We start from the raw sequence: 20,053 nt of genomic DNA, 5'->3' as shown, positions 1-20,053 counted from the left end.
CTTTCTTGTGGGGCTGGGAGCAGGGATTTTGCAGTCTTTTGTCAGTGAGAGATGAAGAGAGAAGACATGAATGGAAAGAGTTGGTAGACCAGTGGACGGACTGAACTCGAATCGAGGGTCCGATGGTCAGCCACGCTTGGAGGAGGTTGATGGGGAACAAATGGACAAATCCGTGAGCTCCAATGCACACATTAGACTACTTCATTAAAAAGGAGCTTTTACTTCTTAGACAATATACCTTCTTTTTATAAACACAGCTCTGTGGTGATAAAAGTTCTGATTAATTTTTCTATATCGTAAGGTTGGCTTGGAGCTGGGTAGTGGGAGGGTGGGGTGGTAACTAATTTTATACGATTCTACAATGGGTGCTTGCTTTTCCTTAAATGTTATGAACTGTACATTTGATATGTTTGTTTTGCACTGTATAAATCTCTTTTTTTAACTGTTTTTTTGTTGTTGCATTGTATAAACTTATAAAAAAATTAATTAAAGAAAAGAAATCTGATGGCAGAAGGGAAGAACCACAGATATTCCCTCTGTTCTCAAACTCTGAAATCCTACTTGCATCTCTCTCTCTCTCAGTTCTGACAAGGAGTCATGGACCCAATTAAGCTTTCTCTTTCCATAGATGCTGCCTGACTTGCCAAGTTTACTTGCCCAAACATCCTTCCGTTTTTGCCTCCAGAAGTCTCATGGATCCACTGGCTGTCAAATTCCCAAGCTGCTCAGAATGATTCCCATAGACTAGAAGATGGCAAATGTTTCCCCAACATTCAAGAATGAAAAGAGAAGAAACTGGGGAACTAGGGATGTGAACATGACATCAGTAGCATGGAAAATGCTAGAAAAGACCCTTATGAAAGGAATAAAAGAGTACTTGGAAAATAACAATTGGGTTGGGCAGAGGCAACCTGAAGTTATAAAAAGGAATTAATATTTAGCAGGTAGGTTGGAAGTTTTTGGAGTTGTACTAGAATAGATATGGGTGAACTTGTTGATGTGGTACATTTGGACATTCAGAGGCCTTTAAAAAGGTGCCACAGTTACCACCCTTTAAAGAGGAAATGGTATGTGCCATGCTAGAGTGACAGCTGTAGGAATGGGGAACAGACAGCTTACAAAAAGAAATCTGTCAATAATGCACAATGTTTGTGCCCTTTCGGCAAGCTTCACAAGCAGAATGTGGATGACCCACAATGGTTAGAGGACGCATTGAACAATTTCTGGGTTGAATTATCTGACAGTTCTATTGCTAGATCATGGTTACATCCGGTACCTGTGTGAGCGTAAGATAGATACGATCGGTGAGAGGAGTGATGACCAGGCGACCATTCAAACCCATGTATTCATAGCCATAATCAAAACGACCAGTGCACTGATGCACCCTCAGATCGTCGGGCAGCCGCTCCCAGTAGAAGCGAAGCTGGCTCTCCCACTCAAACTCTCGGGCATCCATTATGCTAATGAAACAGTAAAGGTTTATGTTAACAAACAGACCAGGCAGCTATAAACAACTAAGCCTACATCTCTATCACTACACTGTTTTTCTTATTCTCATGTAAGGTGCTGGACCGGAGAAACTGGAACAATTAAGAAGACTTCATGGCCGACTCTGAACTCTGATCTATATTTGATGTAGAAGTGGGCAGATTTTGGTGCTGTCCTTACCTCAGCCTCAGTTCATATTCCTACATGATGGAGCCTGAAGGTACACAGGGAAAGAGTACCCCACTAAATAAAAGAACATTAATTGTATTATTGATTGGAGGCAGATAACAGGACAATACCAAAGGGTTGGTAAAGTGGGCAGGGAAAATCTAGGTACAATTAAATGCTGTTATGTGTGAGGTGTTGCATTTTGGGAGGACTAAAAAGGCCAGGGCATACATAATGAAGAAGGGTCCTGAGGAGTATTGTAAACAGATAGACCAAAGTGTAGATGTCCAAGTATCCCTGAAACTGGCAAAGACACACAAGACACTTGCCTTCATTAAATGGGTGCAGAAAATAAGAGCAGAGAGATCATGGCACATCATCATAAACAATATTACTCCCCAGCTGGAGAACCATGGGCAAGTTCAAGTCAGCACATGATAGGAAGGGTGAGATTATTCTGGAGAGGATGACGTCTGAGACACAGCATCTCAGGACAGTGGCTTGGATTTGAAACGCTCCACCTGAGTGGATGGTTAATGCAGACACTCTCACATTTAACATGTTCATCTAGACAAGTTGTTGAATGTGCAAGAAGGCTATAGACTAAGTGCCGGTACGTGGATTTGTATAGACAGGTATTTGATGGCCCAATATGGACATGGTTCTATGCTCTATGTCCCACACTCACCACCACCAGGCACTGGTCGCGCAAGATTCTCGGTCTGTAACACTTACAAATATAAGAATTGGAGAAGCTCAAATTTATAGGTTTATATAGGTTGAAAACAAATTCTCAGTTTTGAATTTTGGTGGTTGAGGGGAGACCTGATAGTAGTTTATAAGATTATGAGTTGTAGACAGTCAAAATATTTTTCCTAGGGCTGAGGACATGCACTTTAGGTGAGAGGTAGAAAGACAAAAGGAGATGTGCAAGCCAACATTTTACTCAGTTGTGGGTGCCTAGAACAAGCTGCCAGAGTTAGTGGTATTTAAAAAGCTATTGGACAGTCTAAATGAAATGCAAACAATGGAGGGATGTGGGAACATTTTCAGACAGCAGACAATTAATTTAATTTCCATCTTCTTTGGCACAGACATTGTGGGCTGAAGGCTTGTTCCTGTATGTACTGTTCTATGTTTCACTTAATTCACCAGCAAATATATTGAGGTGAATGCAAATTACAAATCTACATAATTTATGTGGTAGTGAGTTTTTAATCACAACCAATCGTGGCAAAGAGGAACACAATGGGAGCAGCAATATTAAGTGCACCTACCCATTGACAGGTGTGACAGAGCTATGACATGGGGAAGGAACACAATGAGAACAGCAACGATAAACACACAGACCCATTCACAGACGTTACAGAGTTAATGACGAGGAAGATAGTCCACTGGAGGCACTGATCAAACCAGCACCCACCTGATAGAAACCAATGCTCCGCAGCAACAGATGAGCAACAGCCCTGTTCTGCTGGTGCAGTGGAATCAGGGAAACACAGTCCCAAAGTCTCAAATTGTAAATGAGAGATGTAACTACGACTAACTAAACAAGCCTCAAAGACCAATGACCATCTCACCTGTCTCGGACAAATGTATCCACAATATCTCTGGCATGTACATCAATAATAAGCACTGTATTATACTTCTTGCGATCATTTTTACTCAGCGGTTGCGTGATGCGGGTCACGAGGTCATCGATCTGTTGGTGCATCTTCTTAGCATAATTTTTCATGGCCTGTTTATCTCCCTTTTTAAACCTTTGAAAGACATCTTCAACCTCCCATGTCCACCAGACCTGGGTGGAAGCAAGGACAACCATGCCCTGATAAACCAGCATCCAATCGTTTCTGGAGAATGAAGGAGAAAGTTTATTACTCTTTGGAGAATATTTGGTCAAATGTTGCTAAAACAGCAATAAGTCACTAAATAAATTGGAGTGATATTGACTCTGGTCACTTCATTACAGGATGTGGAAGCTTTACAGAGGATGCAGAGGAGATTTACCAGCCTACTGTCCAGATTAACGTCATGTCTTCTCAGGATAGGTTGGGCAAGCTAGGGCTTTTCTCTTTGGAGCAAAAGAGGATGAGCAGTGACTTGACAGAGCCACAGATACAGTGGACAGCCAGGAACTTTTCCTCAGAGCAGCAATGGCTAATACGAAATGGCAGAATGTTAAGGTGACTGCATAAAGTGGAGCGAGGGAGAAGTCAGAGGAGATTTTTTTTTTCACACAGAGAACACTGCCTGGCCTGTTTTTATTTCAGAAGTCCAGCATCTACAGTTTTTCTTAAAGATTCACATTGTAAGATTCTGCAATGCCATTCTGCTACTTAGGGGTAATACAATGAAAATTTGAATATCACCTTAAGAGTCTCTGTGGAGCCTGAGTTTGTTTAGGCATACATATCTGTATAGGCCAGGGGAGTTTTACATTCTATTGGCACTGCATTGACACTGGGTACTGCTAAAACCTGCATGGCATCTGTACCAAAGGAGATGGCATGGGAGCAGGTGGTGGGTATCACAAGTCCTGGTTATGTGACCACTGGCATCAGGCAGACAGTCCCTGAAGAGTGTTGATAATGGCTGAAGTCACCCATCTTTTAAAGACACTGCCCAAAAGAAGGCAATGGCAAATCACTTTTGTGGAAAAATTTGCCAAGAACAATCATGGTCATAGAACATGATCGCCCACTTCTTACGACATACCACATAATGATGACGATGATAATATCTGCTAAAACTGGACACAATGGTTAAGAGATGTTTTCTTGACAAATTATTATTGCACATTGGTACATTATTATGTCTATATTATTATTTTGTACATTATTATTAGTTAAGTCTGTACACTGCCAAGTGTGTCTTTAAATGTTGCTGCTGTAATGAAAGAATTTACCACTCGGGATCAGTAAAGTACTTACTGTTATTATTACTGTTATTATTATTATATTTGAATGTCAACATTCACCACCTTAGTGAACCAGGTAAGTAAATTCCCAATCTATAAATCCTAAAAGCAATGTTAAAGATTACACGTGTGGAAATCCAGATGTGACAACAGTGAGGATTGACCACAACTACCATTAGCATTCTTTTTAAAAGCAAACATTCTGTTTTTATACAGCCAAATGGTGAAAATGACAAGTGATCGATCACCTGCTCAAGGTTTCGCAGTATCGGAAAATTGCTTCCTTTGTAATGAGACGATTTGTTCTCCTCATTTCACCCAGGACAGCGGTCATCCAGTCTTCAACTCGTCCCTCTGCCGGTATCATCTGTCTGAATTCCATCACCTCCCCTTCAGCAGATATCATTGCGGCGGCCAATGTTTCATTCTCATTGCCCACTTGGAACCTTAGTGACGCAATGTTATCATACATCTGAAATATTAAATACTCAGTAAGTTCCCAGACCTAATTATAAACCAACTTCACAGTAATCATTAAAGGACTTCAATTATTGTGGCTGTCTACTTACCTCTATAGCACCCTAAGGGACTGAAGTTTAGAGCAATAAAAGGAATGCCAGATCACTTTTTACTGGGGAATTGGTTCAATCTTCCCTCAGACAGTACATCATTCATTTCCCAGGAACTCAAGCATAAAATCACACTTGAAACAATGGAAATTTCATTCAATCTTAACCCTATCCCCGAGGGGACCAATTCATAAATAGCTTCCATAAGACATAGGAGCAGAATTTGGCCATTTGGCCCATCAAGTCTGTTCTACCATTTGAATCATGGTTGACACATTTCCCTCTCAACCTCGTTCTCCTACCTTCTCCACGTAACTTTTCAGACTCTGACTAATCAAGAACCCGTCAACCTTTGCCTTAAATGCACCAAGTGACCTGTGGCAACAAATTCCACAGATTCACCACCCTCTGGCTAAAGAAATTCCTACTCATCTCTATTCTGAATGGATATCCCTCTATTTTGAGGCTGTGGCCTCTGGTTGTAGATTCCCCCACTACAGGAAACATCCTCTCTGCATCCACTCTCTCTAGGCCTTTCAACATTCATACTGACACATTCACTTTTCCACAGCTCTTGCAGTTCATTCTGTCATAAACTTCAAGGTCTCTGCCAGATCAATTTAAAATCCTTTTTCAAGTATTTATAGAAGTCATTGACAAATTTCTGGTGGGAACTGCTGGAAAGTAACCCAGCTAGCTTGGATGGGCATCTTGCTTGGCATGGAGCAGTTGGGCTGCAGGACCTGTTTCTGTGCCATATGACTCAATTACAAGAGATACATAGAAAGTAAAACAGCACATTACAGGAACCAGCTCACTGGCCCATAATGTTATGACAAACTAAAGAAATTAGTAATTAAATGCATCATTAAATTAATACTTTCTGTCTACATCACCATTATGTGCCATGTCATATGACGTGGGAGATCAAGGTCTTTCCATGATGATGATTATTCTTGGCAAATTTTTCTACAGAAGTGGTTTGCCATTGCCTTCTTCTGGACAGTGTCTTTACAAAACAGGTGACCCACCCCATTATCGATACTCTTCAGAGATTGTCTGCCTGGAGTCAGTGGTCACATAACCAGAGCTTGCAATATACACCAGCTGCTCATACAACCATTCACCACTAGCTCTCACAGTTTCACGTGACCCTGATCATCAAGGCTAAGCAAGTGTTACGCCTTGCCCAAGGGTGACCTGCTGGCTAGCAGAGGGAAGGAGCACATTACACCACCTTTTGTACAGACGTATCTCCACTCTGCCATCCATTGTCTGCCCAATGTCCATAACCCTCCATTCTCTGCACATTCATGCATCAATCTAGGAACCTCTTGAACACCTTTTATTGTAACTACAAACATCACCACCTCAGGCACCCACCACTCTGTGTAAAATATCTGCCCTGCACATCTCCATTGAACATTCTCCCCTCACCCTATATATCTGCCCTTTAGTATTGGATACTTCAACCCAGAGAGAAACCTACTGATGATCTACTCAGTCCACACCTCTCATTATCTTAGGGTGGTCTGTCTTCGTCTCAACAGGCGTGGGCGAGATCAGGCTTGGGCAAGCATGGACGCAGGCTCTAAGTAAGTTTCCAGTAATTTTTTTTCCATTAGTACATAGCCTGTGCGCTGAGAATGGGGCCAGAGTGAGTGGTATGTTTCTTGTGTGAAATATGGGAATTCAAGAAGACCTCCAGTATCCCTGACAACTACATCTACACAAAGTACACCGAGCTGCATCTCCTTAGAGAGCACGTTAAGGAACTGCAGCTCGATGACCTTCGGCTGATACGAGTGAATGAGGAAATGATAGATAGGAGCTACAGGGAGGTAGTCACTCTAGGCTGCAGGAGGCAGGTTCCTAGGTGACTGTCATGAGACTGTCATGAGACAGGGAATAGACAGCCAGTGCAGAGTACCCCCATGGCAGTTTTCCTCAATAATAAGAATAGTACTTGGGATAATGTTGGGGTTGTAGTGATAAGGGATTTGTTGGTTAGGTGAACAGAAAGGAAATTCTGTGGACGAGACAGTTCCCTGATAGTCTGTTGCCTCCCAGGTGACCATGTATGGTCCAAGTGCATGTCAATGGGACTAGGCAGATGAATGATTCAGCACAGACTAGATGAACCAAAGGGCCTGTTTCTGTGCTGCATTGTTCTATGATTCTATAATCTGATAAATGACTATCACATCTCCTGTCAGCCATCACTGCTCCAGAGAAAACAGCTCCAGTTTGTCCAATCCCTTCTTATAGCACATATCCTCTAATCCAAACAGTTAGAAGCCAAAAATCTGTTACCTTTATCATGTGTTCCTGGACAGCTTCAGGATCACTGCTCCCCAGAATACTCAGTAACTCATCATCAGAAATAAAGAAAAACCTGGGAAAGGCGTTTCGTTTGGAGTTCAGGTAGTCATTGAGACTCTTCTGGCATTTCTCAAGGCCTTCACTCAGGTTCTTGAGGTTTGTTAGACAATTGGAAGCCTGGCAACATTTGCTTATGACAGGCTCCTTCACAGTTTCAGACATGATCTAATCAACGCCAGAAAGGAAAAAAAATGAATCTTTTCAAAGTAATAACAAATTCTTATTAGTAGTAATAAAGCATAATGATCATAAGATGCTAACAGATGCTGACAACTGGATCTTGAATCCTGGTTTCCCTAATAATGCCCAATTTATCATTTCAAGACTTTTCATTCCTTTGAAAGCAGAAACAATTCAGGATTTTGCTGTCATCGTTCACCATAACACTGCAGAGAAATGTAACAGCTTGCGGAGATGGAAATTGTTTACCTAAGGCTTGGTACTGATGCAATCTGTTACTATTTTAAAGTAACTTCTTATTCAACAAAGCAACACAAACTGAAGATGGAAAATGCACAATTTTTGGCATTATTAAAGTAATCAATAATGGTAAAAACAAAATATGAAACAGAAACAGTTATTTAACTACATGTTATACTTGTACTTTATGTCAACTTGTGCATCTATAGAATATTGTTTTATTATGTTAATATTATTTTATGTGCTATATGTGATTATACATACTGTGTTCTGCACCTAGGTCCCAGAGCAACATTGTCTCATTCAATTGTATACATATGCATAGATGAATGCCAATGAAATTACACTCTGCAGGTCAGGCAGCACGTATGAAATGAAAGAGTTAATCTTTCAGGTTGATGATCCTTCAACAAAGATCATCAACCTTAAGTATTGATTCAGTTTTTCTCTCTCCTCAGATGATGCTCAACTTTGAGTAGTTTTGACATTTTCTGTTTTCATTACTGTTGGTGGGCTTACAATGGATATTGATCTCAAGTCCGCCACCAGAAATGAGTACTGAGAAGTCAGGGATGAGCTGGAAAGGGAAGGCAAGACTCTGGGATGGAACATGTGAACAGAGATAAGGCATGGTAGAAAGAAGAAGCAACAGCTGATAGCATTTTTCCTTTTAGGATAATAGCAAGAATAAACATCAAAATCATTAATGGTTATGCAACCGAGAGCTGAGGGAAGTCTTGTAGATGGAATGGAGGTCTCAGAATGTCTGAATTGATCACAACATTAAAACCTATAAATGAGTTACGTAAACTTATCTCGGTATTCAAACAGTTTCAAGGAACTACCTTTTTGAATATTCTATCAATGTTATCAAACTTTTTTGCTTCCTCAGGTAGTTGAGATCGAATATCTCCACCAATGAAGATACTCTCCAAGTACATCCATTTCCTTTGCACCACCAACCAAACCTAGAAAACAGATATTGATTAATGTCTGCTTCAAACTCCACATTAAACTAGCAAAATCTTCCTCTCTGGCCTTTTACAGCAATAGATTTTCAGCATTTACAGATATACTATGATTTAAATGTTCAAGTTTTGTCCTTCCTGGTAAAAGGTGAGCTTTGTAATAACATGGGACAGTGCTAGGGAGAGCTGACTGCATGAAACCTCTTCTCTGGGCTCTTGCTGTGTCTGTTTAATATTCTTTCATTAATATTTAGAACACCTGCATTCCAGATCTTTAAACACATCTTTAGCTGTGGCTTCCAGGTTGCCACAATGCAGAACTTTAGATGCAGTGATAGTATGTACTCTATCATGTCACTGTAGCACTCCTCCATGGTAGTGAAAAAATTATGCTTATTCTAATTCTGAGAGAAAATCACCAGTCTATGATGCAGTTGTTCTCTTTCCGGGGTGGCACTTCCAGAGCCCTCTTCTATTCCAGATTTCCAGCATACTACTGTGCAAAAGTCTTAGACACCCTAGATTTTTTATATAAATTTTGCTTTAAATGTTTGTTTTTCTCTTCTGCATTAGTGTGTCAGTCAAAAAGAGCTAATTTTAGACTTCCAAACATTCATTTTCCTAAATATTAATTACAGAGAAATGTTTGCATTTTGTTAAAGAAATCACTGGTTGTGGGAGGAAAGCCAAGTGCCCTGAGAACTCCACACAGGCAGCATTGGGAATCTGGATTAAATCTAGGCTGTGGAAGTTGTGAGGCAATGCAATTAGTTAATTTATTAACTCGGTTGCTCTTTCCACAGACACTGACAGATCTGCTGAATGTCTCCAACATTTTCCAGCACCTGCAAACTTTTTTTAAAACTTTCACATCTGGATTCACAGGCAAATCCCTGTACATCTAGAATAAGCAGGAGTACTTGGCAGAATGGCAGGCTCTTCACAGAATAAAGATGACACATTCAAACTAGAAAAACTCTCATCAGCCTCAACAATTAACAGAGAGTACAGACAGTGAGTTAATGTATCTGTAGATAACTAAATACTGACATTTTCAAAAGCTTGGTGTAATTTTTGACAAGTAGTTCTGATTTTGGAGCCGATTGAGCTGAAACTAGGCAACTTGAACTTTCTCTAATTTCTTACCGCAATCACTTCGCTGATTAAGGACAGGTTTTTCTCCCATTCCTGCACTGTAGACAGGAAAGGACCTACATATCTGCTTCCTGCCATGCTTTGAAGATTCATGGCATTATCATCAAGTATCTGAAGGATCTCATCTACAGATCCTAGGATGTAGCCTCGGTCCTGAGTTCCTTTGTAGTACTTCTGCACAGTGAACTTCATGTTTTCCCAGGTATCCACAACCTCCTTGACACCCTATAAGGTACAAACATACAATGCAATTATTGAACTTAGGAGCAATCTTCCAATTTGCAGAATAAATTTAATTCACCATTTTGGCCAAGCCCTCTAACTATAATCAAAATAAGCTGCAGAGAGTTGTAACTCAGTCCACTCCATCATGGGCACTAGGCTCCATAGTATCCAGGACATTGTCAAGGAGTGGCTGCTCAAAAAGGCGGCATCCATCATTGAGGACCCCCATCACCCAGGTCATGCCTTGTTCTCAGTGTTACCATCAGGAACGAGGTACAGAAGCCTGAAGACACACATTAAATGATTCAGGAACAGCTTCTTCCCCTCCGCCATCAGATTTTTGAATGGACATTGAACCCAGGAACACTATTTCACTACATTTTTATTTCTATTTTTGCACTACATATTTAACCATATATATAATGTAATTCATGTTTTTCTATTATGTATTGCATTGTACAGCTGTTACAAAGACAACAAGTCTCACAACATACGCCTGATGCTGATTTGCCAACACTTCAGCAAACATCATTGCTATTGTGAAAAGCGTAAGAAGGCATCATTCAGCAGTGGAGTATTTTAGCAGTACTTTAATTAATACTTTTATACAAATGTGGTATAAAAAGACACAGTATTTGGAACTTCACGTTCATTCAGCGCTGGCTAACTTTAACTTGAGAGGAAACCAATTTGATAACTTTTGTACAGAGAGGCTTGCAGTAAAATCCCCAACTTGTAAGATGTTCTGATAAGTATCAACAATGGTGCAAGTTATAAAGTCATAGAGTCATAGAGATGGACAGCACATCTAGCCCATGCCAAACCATTTAAACTATCTACTCTCATTGACTTGCTCTGGGACCATAGCCCTCCATTCCCCTACTATCCATATATCTATCCAAACTTCTGAACTCGCATGCACCATTTGCCGTGGTTGTTCCACATGCTCACGATCCTCTGAATGAAGAACCTTTCCCTCATGTTCCCCTTAAACTTTTCACCTTTCAGCCATAACCCATGACTTCTAATTATAGTACCACCCAACCTCAATGGAAAAACTATCTATGCTCCTCATAGTTTTGTATATCTCTGTGAAATCTCCCCTCAATCTTCAACCTTCCATGGAATAAATTCCTAACCTATTCAATCTTTCCTTATAACTCAGATCGTTCAAACCGAGCAACATCTTCGTAAACTTTCTCCATTATTTACATCTTCCTGTAGGCAGGTGACCAGAACTGCTCACAATACTCCAGATTATGCCTTACACAACTTCAACGTAACATCCCATCTCCTGCACTCAATACTTTGATTTATAAAGGCCAATGTGCCAAAAACTTTTTATCAATATTATAATCTGTGTGTTCAGGTTAATTTCACAATTGCATATTCCAGCATTTCAGTATTACATCTCTAATCCTGTCAGCACAACCCACATTCCCTTCAGTATAGTTTGCCTCTAGAATGCACAGGAAAGAGTTGAAATTAACTCATTAGGTACCAAAGTTCAGTTTACCTTCTCAATACTAAGTTCTTTAATGGCAGCAGTAACTATGTCACCAATGGCTTCACTATATTTGTGCAGTTGCATAGCAAACATATTCGCCAGTGTAAATGTATCAGCTCGCATCTCAAATTCTGTGCCTGTCCGTGTCATTAATGCTTTCCAGTGCCTGTAAAATAAATTACAGTTAGGGGACTTTATATCTCGACTCAACCTGCTTTAATCCTCAGACTACAACAAGGCAAACAAACTGAGTAATGAACAGTGAGCACACAAGATATAGTGGAATCTGGAGTGCAAAGTAAAGAGCAGGAGGAACTCAGGAGGAGGAGCAACATTGGCGGAAGCAAAAGGAGAGTCGAATTTTCAGATTGAGACTGCATCAGGACCAGGAGAGTGGAGGGGAGATAGCCAGTATAAATATGCGAGATGGAGGGGTGAAGCATGGGTGGAACCAGGTGAGAAGGGGAGCAGGGGGGGCAGGGAGAGAGTGACGGGCAGACAACAGTACGTAGACACAGAAGAGATGAAAAGGGTCAGACGGAGCCAGGTAGGAAAACAGAGGAAAGTGATGTGGAGTCACCGCTAGTGGCTGACGGAGCAGTATGGTGGGGTAGTGGGGTATAGCAGAGCACTGAAGCCACAGCTGTTTGCTCAGGCTCACTTATCACAGTTTATATTTTGGTCAAATATACTGAAGTGGAACATTAAGGGAACTAACCTCTCTCTTAGTGCCTCATGCTTCAAATCCAGTAACAAGGGGATGGAATCCTTAAATTCTTTCATCTGAGATTCCAAATGGAAGCCAACAGTTAGACTACGAACATCCTTGGGCAACTTTCTGAAAGCCTTCAGAAATCCATCAATTCCTTCCTGAAGCAGCTGCACATTTAAATCAGCCCACAGTGTCTCAGACCATTCATCTTTCGCTGTCTAAAAAAATAGCAAAAATTCAACAGTCAGAGGATGTAATTATGTAAGTTGAAGACACAGAAGACTGCAGATGCTGGAATCTGTGGAGGGGAAATAGACAGTCTACATTTCAGGTCAAGACCCTTCAATTATTAGTATTGGCCCAATTCCAACCTTCTTCACAAAGAAACAGAATTGTAAAAGAAAGGAAACCTTTTGGTAATGATCCTGTGTGACAATGAACCATCTAAGAGTAAAACATGCCAACATACACTCAGTTTAAACAGTACACTCACACTGAGAGGATTTGTGTACTGCAGTAATTATGTTAAACTATATACACAACTCCATTCCACCCCACAAGTTGAGGCCAACCCAGCTTTTTGCAGTTTTTGCTTCCCATTTGCCTCTGAGCTACCCAAATATCATTTTCAAGGCAGTGTAGTTCAAACCCCCCCCCCCCATCTCTGCCTTGCCCCACCTGCTGCTGCTGAAACATGGTTCATTTATGGAGACCAGAGCTAGAATTTCACCTTCCCTTTCACTGAATTCTCCAACCATAATGTCTGTTTCCTTTGTGAGTACTAATGAAAAGTATTCATTTACACCTCACCTGTACCTGCTGGCTATCTGCACAGATTGTCCTTGCGACCGTTAATGGTCCCTACATTTACCCTGATTGGAATTACAATTGATTTATTATTGTCAGATATTCCAAGATACAGTGAAAAGCTTGTCCTGCACTCTTACAAAGTGCTGGAGGAAACAGTAAGCAGTCGCTGTATTGGGCTGAGATCCTTCATCAGGATCCTTCTTCGTTGTTGACTCTTTTCCATAGATGCTGCCTGGCCTGCGTAGTTCCTCCACCATTTTGTGTGTGTTGCTTTGGATTTCCGGCATCTGTAGATCTCCTCGTGTTTGCCTTGAACACCGTTCACACTGATTAAATCATTGCACAGTGCATGGGAAAGGACAAGGAGCGCCACGGTAATGTAGCGGTTAGCACGTTGCTGCTACAGCTCAGGGCGTTGGAGTTCAGATTTCAATTCTGTAAGAAAGTTTTGTACATTCTTCCCATGAGTGCATGGGTTTCCTCCAGGTGCTTCCATTTTCCTGCCACGGTCCAAAGTAGGTTAATTGGTTATTGCAAATTGTCCTCTGATTAGACTAGGGTTAAACCGGTTCTGTATTTCTAAATAAAATAAACAATTACAGAATGCAGAATAGAGTTAAAAGAAACGGCAGTGCAGAAAGACAATAAGGTGCACGATCATAACGAGGTCGATTGTGAGGTCAAGAGTCCATCTTATCTTACTAGGAAACCATTTAATAGCCTTATTATATAGAAGTTATCTTTGAGGCTGTTGATACATACATTCAGGCTTTGGTATCTTTTGCCTGTGGGAGAGGGGACAAGAGAGAATGAGTGGGGTCTTTCATTGTGCTAACTGCTTTACTGAGCAGCAGGAAGTATGGACAGAGTTGATACTCTGAAGTTTCTTGTGGCCAAGTGCAGAGTGTTGCCATACCAAGCTGCTGTGCATCCATACAGGATGCTTTCTATGGTGTATCGATAAAAATAGGTCTAGGTTGACAGGGACATGCAACTTTCTTTAGTCTCCTGAGGAAGTAGAGCCATTGGTGAGTTTTCTTGGCCATGGCATCTACGTGGTTGGGCCAGGCCAGACTATTGATGATGTTCACTTCTAGGAACTTGAAGCTCTCACCCCTCTCAATCCTCAACACCACTGATGCTGACAGGAGCATACGCAACGCCCCCCCCCCCTCCCATTCCTGAAGTCAATGACAAACTCTTTTGTTTTGCGACATTGAGGGTGAAGGTTGCTGTCATGACAACATATCACTAAGCTCTCTATCTCCATCCTGTACTCTGATTCATTGCTATTTGAGATATGGCCCACTGCAGTGGTATCATCTGAAAATTTGTAGAAAGAGTTAGAGCAGAATCTGGCCATGCAGTCATGAGTGTATGGGGGGCAGGGGGGGTTGTTTAAAATGTTTAAAATGAGTGTACTCAGTATGAGTGTGATATTCATAAGAGAAGCTGGAGAAAGAGGACAAACACACAGATACAACACCTATTCTCTACGGCGTCCATGAGCAGGTATTGGTGGTATCCCAGACGCTATGTAGCAGCTCACCACATTCAGTGCTGTTTCTGACCCTATTATTAGCAGGAGCACAAAATAGATGAAGTCTCCCTAAAATGCCATCCATTTTATCCACAGGCAATGTATTTCTAAACAACACCATGAATAAATACTACCAACACCATGAATAATACTACCAACCCAGGGTGGCAGGGTGGGGATATGTCCCTATCAAAGGAGGTATAAGACGCTCCTTCCCTCCACTAGCCTGCAAGTCACCCTTGGGCAAGGTGTAGCACCTGAATATCCCATGCCCCCCCCACCTGGTTGGGGTCATGTGAAGCCATGGGAACAGGTGGTGGGTGGTCATATGAGCAGCAGGTGCATATCACAAGTCTTGGTTATGTGACCTCTGAAGCCAGGCATACAATCTCTGAAGAGTATTGCTAATGGCTGGGGTCACCCGTCTTGCCCAGAAGAAGGCAATAGCAAACCACTTCTGTAGAAACATTTGCCAAGAACAATCATGGTTATGGAAGCACCATGATCGCCTACATCATATGACATGGCACACAATGAACGAACGAATGAACTAGCAACCACAGAGCATTGTTCTACGATGCCAATCACTGAAACTTTGAAATACTCTGCTTCCAGTAAACATTGTTAAAATTGAGATAAAGCATTTTTAAGATGGAGAGAAGCAGACAGACAATACCATGCTACATACAAGAATTCTCTGCTTGAAGCTTTAGGGCTATGCTACACGAGACAGAGTCCCATCCAGTGAGTTGTCTACACTCATTACAGCCTTCACGACGTGAGCAGATATTTTAAATATAGTCTAAAAACTTCAGGGAGTGTTTTTAAACATACCCGCTGTGCCTTGTAAATATCATAGATCTGCCGCAGACCTTTCATTTCTTTCTGAAGCGACAGCAGATCAGGATGCATTGTAATGGGCAGGTCAAAAAGTTTCTCAGCATTAACCAACTCTTGACGTTTTCTTTCAAGTTCTTCCAACTCATTTTCAAATTTGCCCAAAATCTCAAGCCCTGCAGAACAACATGAAAGGAACAAAACCAATCTTACACACGAGTTTCTGCTGGAGAGGGAGAGCTGAATAAAGTAAAGAAGGAAAGGAGTAGTGGAAAATACAGAAGTGGGCAGTGGGCATTGTCTGCAGCATCATCAACATTGAGCAAAAGTCCTCCCTCTGTGCAATATGCTCAATCCAAAGGAACGACGTTGAGCTGGAGGATCCATGCTCAACATTTGTTTGATAACAGAGGATAAAACCTTTCAAAAATCAACCACCTGACACTGCTCCATTCCAGATCCATCTGTATTAGTGTAAGGGATTTCTTCTTTATGTTACTGCATATGTGAATCAAAATGGCTATTAAAAGTAAGAATGCTTCTTTGTTGTGGTAACTGGTGAGAGAGTGCTTTCTCTCGCAGCTTGTTTGGGTTATAATTACTGATAATGAGAATTGTATTCATTTGTTAACCAATTGGGATAGATGTTATTCTTTCTTGTGGGTCTGTTAGCTAGTGTTGCACGTACTTTTGGGGAGTTGGAGGGGAGATCGCAAGAAAGGCAGACATGCTGGATGCGCTCTGGTTGACCACCGAGGTTGGTCCCAGGCAGCGAGTCGAGGAGGTCGGAAAAGATCAAATAGTGGACTGAAGACTTCAATAGTTGAGCTCCAACGGTTGTGCACGAATTGACTTAACTCTGATAAGTTTTGGCGTCTTTTCTTTCTTTTCTTTTCTTTCATATATATTGTATTGCTATTAATTACCTAGTTCTAGTAAGATTTATTCTGTAAACGTACGTGGTGTGCGGTTTGATATTGTGTGTGCGAGTTTGTACCAGTGTGCATTTCACAGCATCCACGTATATGGGAGACACGGGTTGGCGGGTGGACATATTTTCCCCTAGACATACACCAGCCGATCGCGTGAGCGTTACATTAAGGTCAGGTGGTTATAAATGAGCTGGTAGATACGTGAGTGGAGAGTTCGTACTTCTGTAACCCTCCCCTTCAATTCCCTCCCACCCAACCATTTCTCTGTGACATACCAAGGAAAGAACAGCCTGAATTTTCCTACCTGTATCGAGGTCAGACTCCACAGACCCTGGGCCTTCTATGCGGAATCTTGTTGAAAAACCAGCAAGGTGAGCTGAAAATTCTTTAGTCTCAAGTTTGGTGGTCTGAAAACCAACATTGAGAATTACTTGAATAATTTTATTAGTTCAAGCTGAGACAAAAGATCATGAAGTACAGAATTAACTGCAGATAAAAAAAACAAAAATATTCCTTAATAGTGAGTAAAACCCAAGAAATTTAAAATAATACATTTATAGAAACTACAGCACACCCAGAAATGTAGAGCAGAGGTTTCTGCAGAAATTTTACTGTCATTTAAAAAGTTATAGAGTCATTAAGATGTACAGTCCAGAAACAGGCCCTTCGGCCCATCTAGTCCATGTCAGAACTATTTAAACTTCTACTCCCATCAACCTGCACCAGAAACATAACTCTCCATATCCCTACTATCCATGTACCTATCCAAACTTCCCTTAACTGTTGAAATCAAGCTCACATGTACCACTTGTGCTGGCAGCTTATTCCACACTTTCACAACTCTCTGAGTGAAGAAGTTTCCCATCATGTTTCCCTTAAACTTAGAACCATAGAACATTAAAACACAGAAACAGGTCTTTTGGCCCTTCTTGGCTGTGCCGAACCATTTTTCTGGGACTTGCATTCACTCTATCTATACCCATCATAATTTTATATACCTCTATCAAATCTCCCCTCATTCTTCTACGCTCCAGGGAATAAAGTCCTAACCTATTCAACCTTTCTTTGTAACTCAGTTTCTCAAGTCCCAGCAACAGCCTTGTAAACCTTCTTTGCACTCTTTCAACCTTATTAATATCCTTCCTGCAATTCGGTGACCAAAACTGCACACAATACTCCAAATTTGGCCTCACCAATGCCTTATACAACCTCACCATAACATTCCAACTCTTATACTCAATACTTTGATTTATAAAGGCCAATGTACCAAAAGCTCTCTTTACGACCCTATCTAACTGCGACGCCATTTTTAGGGAAATTTGTATCTGTATTCCCAGATCCCTCTGTTCTACTGCACTCCTCAGTGCCCTACCATTTACCTTGTATGTTCTACCTTGGTTTGTCCTTCCAAAGTGCAATACCTCACACTTGCCTGTATTAAACTCCATCTGCCATTTTTTAGCCCATTTTTCCAGCTGGTCCAAATCCTTCTGCAAGCTTTGAAAACCTTCCTCACTGTCCACTACACCTCCAATCTTTGTATCATCAGCAAATTTGCTGATCCAATTTACCACATTATCATCCAGATCACTGATATAGATGAGAAATAACAATGGACCCAGCACTGATCCCTTTGGCACACCACTAGTCACAGGCCTCCACTCAGAGAAGCAATCCTCCACTACCACTCTCTGGCTTCTCCCAGTGAGCCAATGTCTAATCCAATTTACTACCTCACCATGTATACCTAGCGACTGAATCTTCCTAATTAACCTCCCATGTGGGACCTTGTCAAAGGCCTTACCGAAGTCCATGTAGACAACATCCATTGCCTTCCCTTCATCCACTTTCCCAGTAACCTCCTTGAAAAACCTCTCACCTTTCATCCTTAACCCATGACTTCTGGTTATAGTTCCACCCAACCTCAGTGGAAAAAGTCTGCTTGCATTTACCCTATCTATACCCCTCATATTTTTGTATACCTCTGTGAAATCTCCTCTCAATCCTCCACATTCTAAAGAATACAGTCCTACCCTATTCAATGACATGCATGTACTTCAATAATAAATTTTACTTATAACTTTTACTTTACTTTCCTTATAACTCTGGTCCTCCAGACCCAGCAACATCCTTGTAAATTTACTCTGTACTTTGTCAACCTTGCTTACATCTTTCCTATAGATAGGTAACCAAATCTGCACATAATACTCCAACTTAGGCCTCACTAACACTTTATACAACTTCAACATAACATCTTATCTTTTGTACTCAATACATTGATTTATGAAGGCCAGTGTTCCAAAAACTTTCTTTACGACCCTATCTACCTATGATACCACTTCCAACAAATTATATACCTGTATTCCCAGATCCCTTTGCTCTACCATGCTCCTCAGTGTCCTATCATTCTCTGTGTAAGACCTATCCTGGTTGGTCCTACCTAAGTCCAAAACCTCAAATTTGTCTGCCTTAAATTCCATCTGCCATTTTTATGCCCGATTTTCCAGCTGATGCAGATCCTCTGTAAGACATGATAGCTTTCCTTACTGTCTACTACACCCCCAAACTTGGTGTCACCTGCAATTTTGCTGAACCAGTTAACCACATTATCATCCAGATCATTGATATAGATGACAAACAACAAAGGACCCAGAACCGATCCCTGCGACACACCACCAGTCACAGGCCTTCAGTCAGAGAGGCAACCATCTACTGCCACTCTCTGGCTTCTCCCACAAAGCCAAGTCTAATTCAATTTACTACCTCATCTTGAATGCCGAGTGACTGAACCTTCTTGACCAGACTCCCATGCAGGACCTTGTCAAATGCCTTGTTAAAATCCATGTAGAGACCATCCACTGCCTTGCCTTCATCAACTTTCCTGGTAATTTACTCGAAAAACTCTTTAAGATTGGTTAGATATGATCTACCATGCACAAAGCCATGTTGACTATTTTTAATCAATCTGTGTTTATCCATATAACCATATAACAATTACAGCACGGAAACAGGCTATCTCGGCCCTTCTAGTCCGTGCCGAACGCTTACTCTCACCTAGTCCCACTGGCTCACACTCAGCCCATAACCCTCCATTCCTTTCCTGTCCATATACCTATCCAATTTTGCTTTAAATGACAATACTGAACCTGCCTCTACCACTTCTACTGGAAGCTCATTCCACACAGCTACCACTCTCCGAGTAAAGAAATTCCCCCTCATGTTATCTTTAAACTTTTGCCACCTAACTCTCAACTCATGTCCTCTTGTTTGAATCTCCTCTACTCTCAATGGAAAAAGCCTATCCATGTCAACACCTATCTATCCCCCTCATAATTTTAAATACCTCTATCAAGTCCCCCTTCAACCTTCTACACTCTAAAGAATAAAGACCTAACTTGTTCAATCGTTCCCTGTAACTTAGGT

At 41.3% G+C, this 20,053-nt stretch overlaps 1 protein-coding gene across 1 annotated transcript in view; it reads right to left on the bottom strand.

The window, feature by feature from the left end:
* Window positions 1-20,053, bottom strand: part of dnah10 (dynein axonemal heavy chain 10) — a 281,462-nt gene that overhangs the window by 137,601 nt on the left and 123,808 nt on the right. The window contains exons 23-32 of the mRNA XM_073052027.1: window positions 16,935-17,037; window positions 15,696-15,874; window positions 12,518-12,729; window positions 11,809-11,965; window positions 10,059-10,292; window positions 8,790-8,912; window positions 7,456-7,689; window positions 4,822-5,045; window positions 3,237-3,506; window positions 1,277-1,460 (exon numbers count right to left, since the gene is read on the bottom strand). Of these exons, the coding sequence (XP_072908128.1) occupies window positions 1,277-1,460; window positions 3,237-3,506; window positions 4,822-5,045; window positions 7,456-7,689; window positions 8,790-8,912; window positions 10,059-10,292; window positions 11,809-11,965; window positions 12,518-12,729; window positions 15,696-15,874; window positions 16,935-17,037 (1,920 nt within the window). The remainder of the gene's footprint in view (window positions 1-1,276; window positions 1,461-3,236; window positions 3,507-4,821; window positions 5,046-7,455; window positions 7,690-8,789; window positions 8,913-10,058; window positions 10,293-11,808; window positions 11,966-12,517; window positions 12,730-15,695; window positions 15,875-16,934; window positions 17,038-20,053) is intronic.

Source organism: Hemitrygon akajei, chromosome 7 (genome assembly GCF_048418815.1).
Source record: "Hemitrygon akajei chromosome 7, sHemAka1.3, whole genome shotgun sequence".
NCBI classification, from domain to species: Eukaryota; Metazoa; Chordata; class Chondrichthyes; order Myliobatiformes; family Dasyatidae; genus Hemitrygon; species Hemitrygon akajei.
Note: the sequence above shows the minus strand (reverse complement) of the source record. Positions and strands in the feature narration are given on the sequence as shown.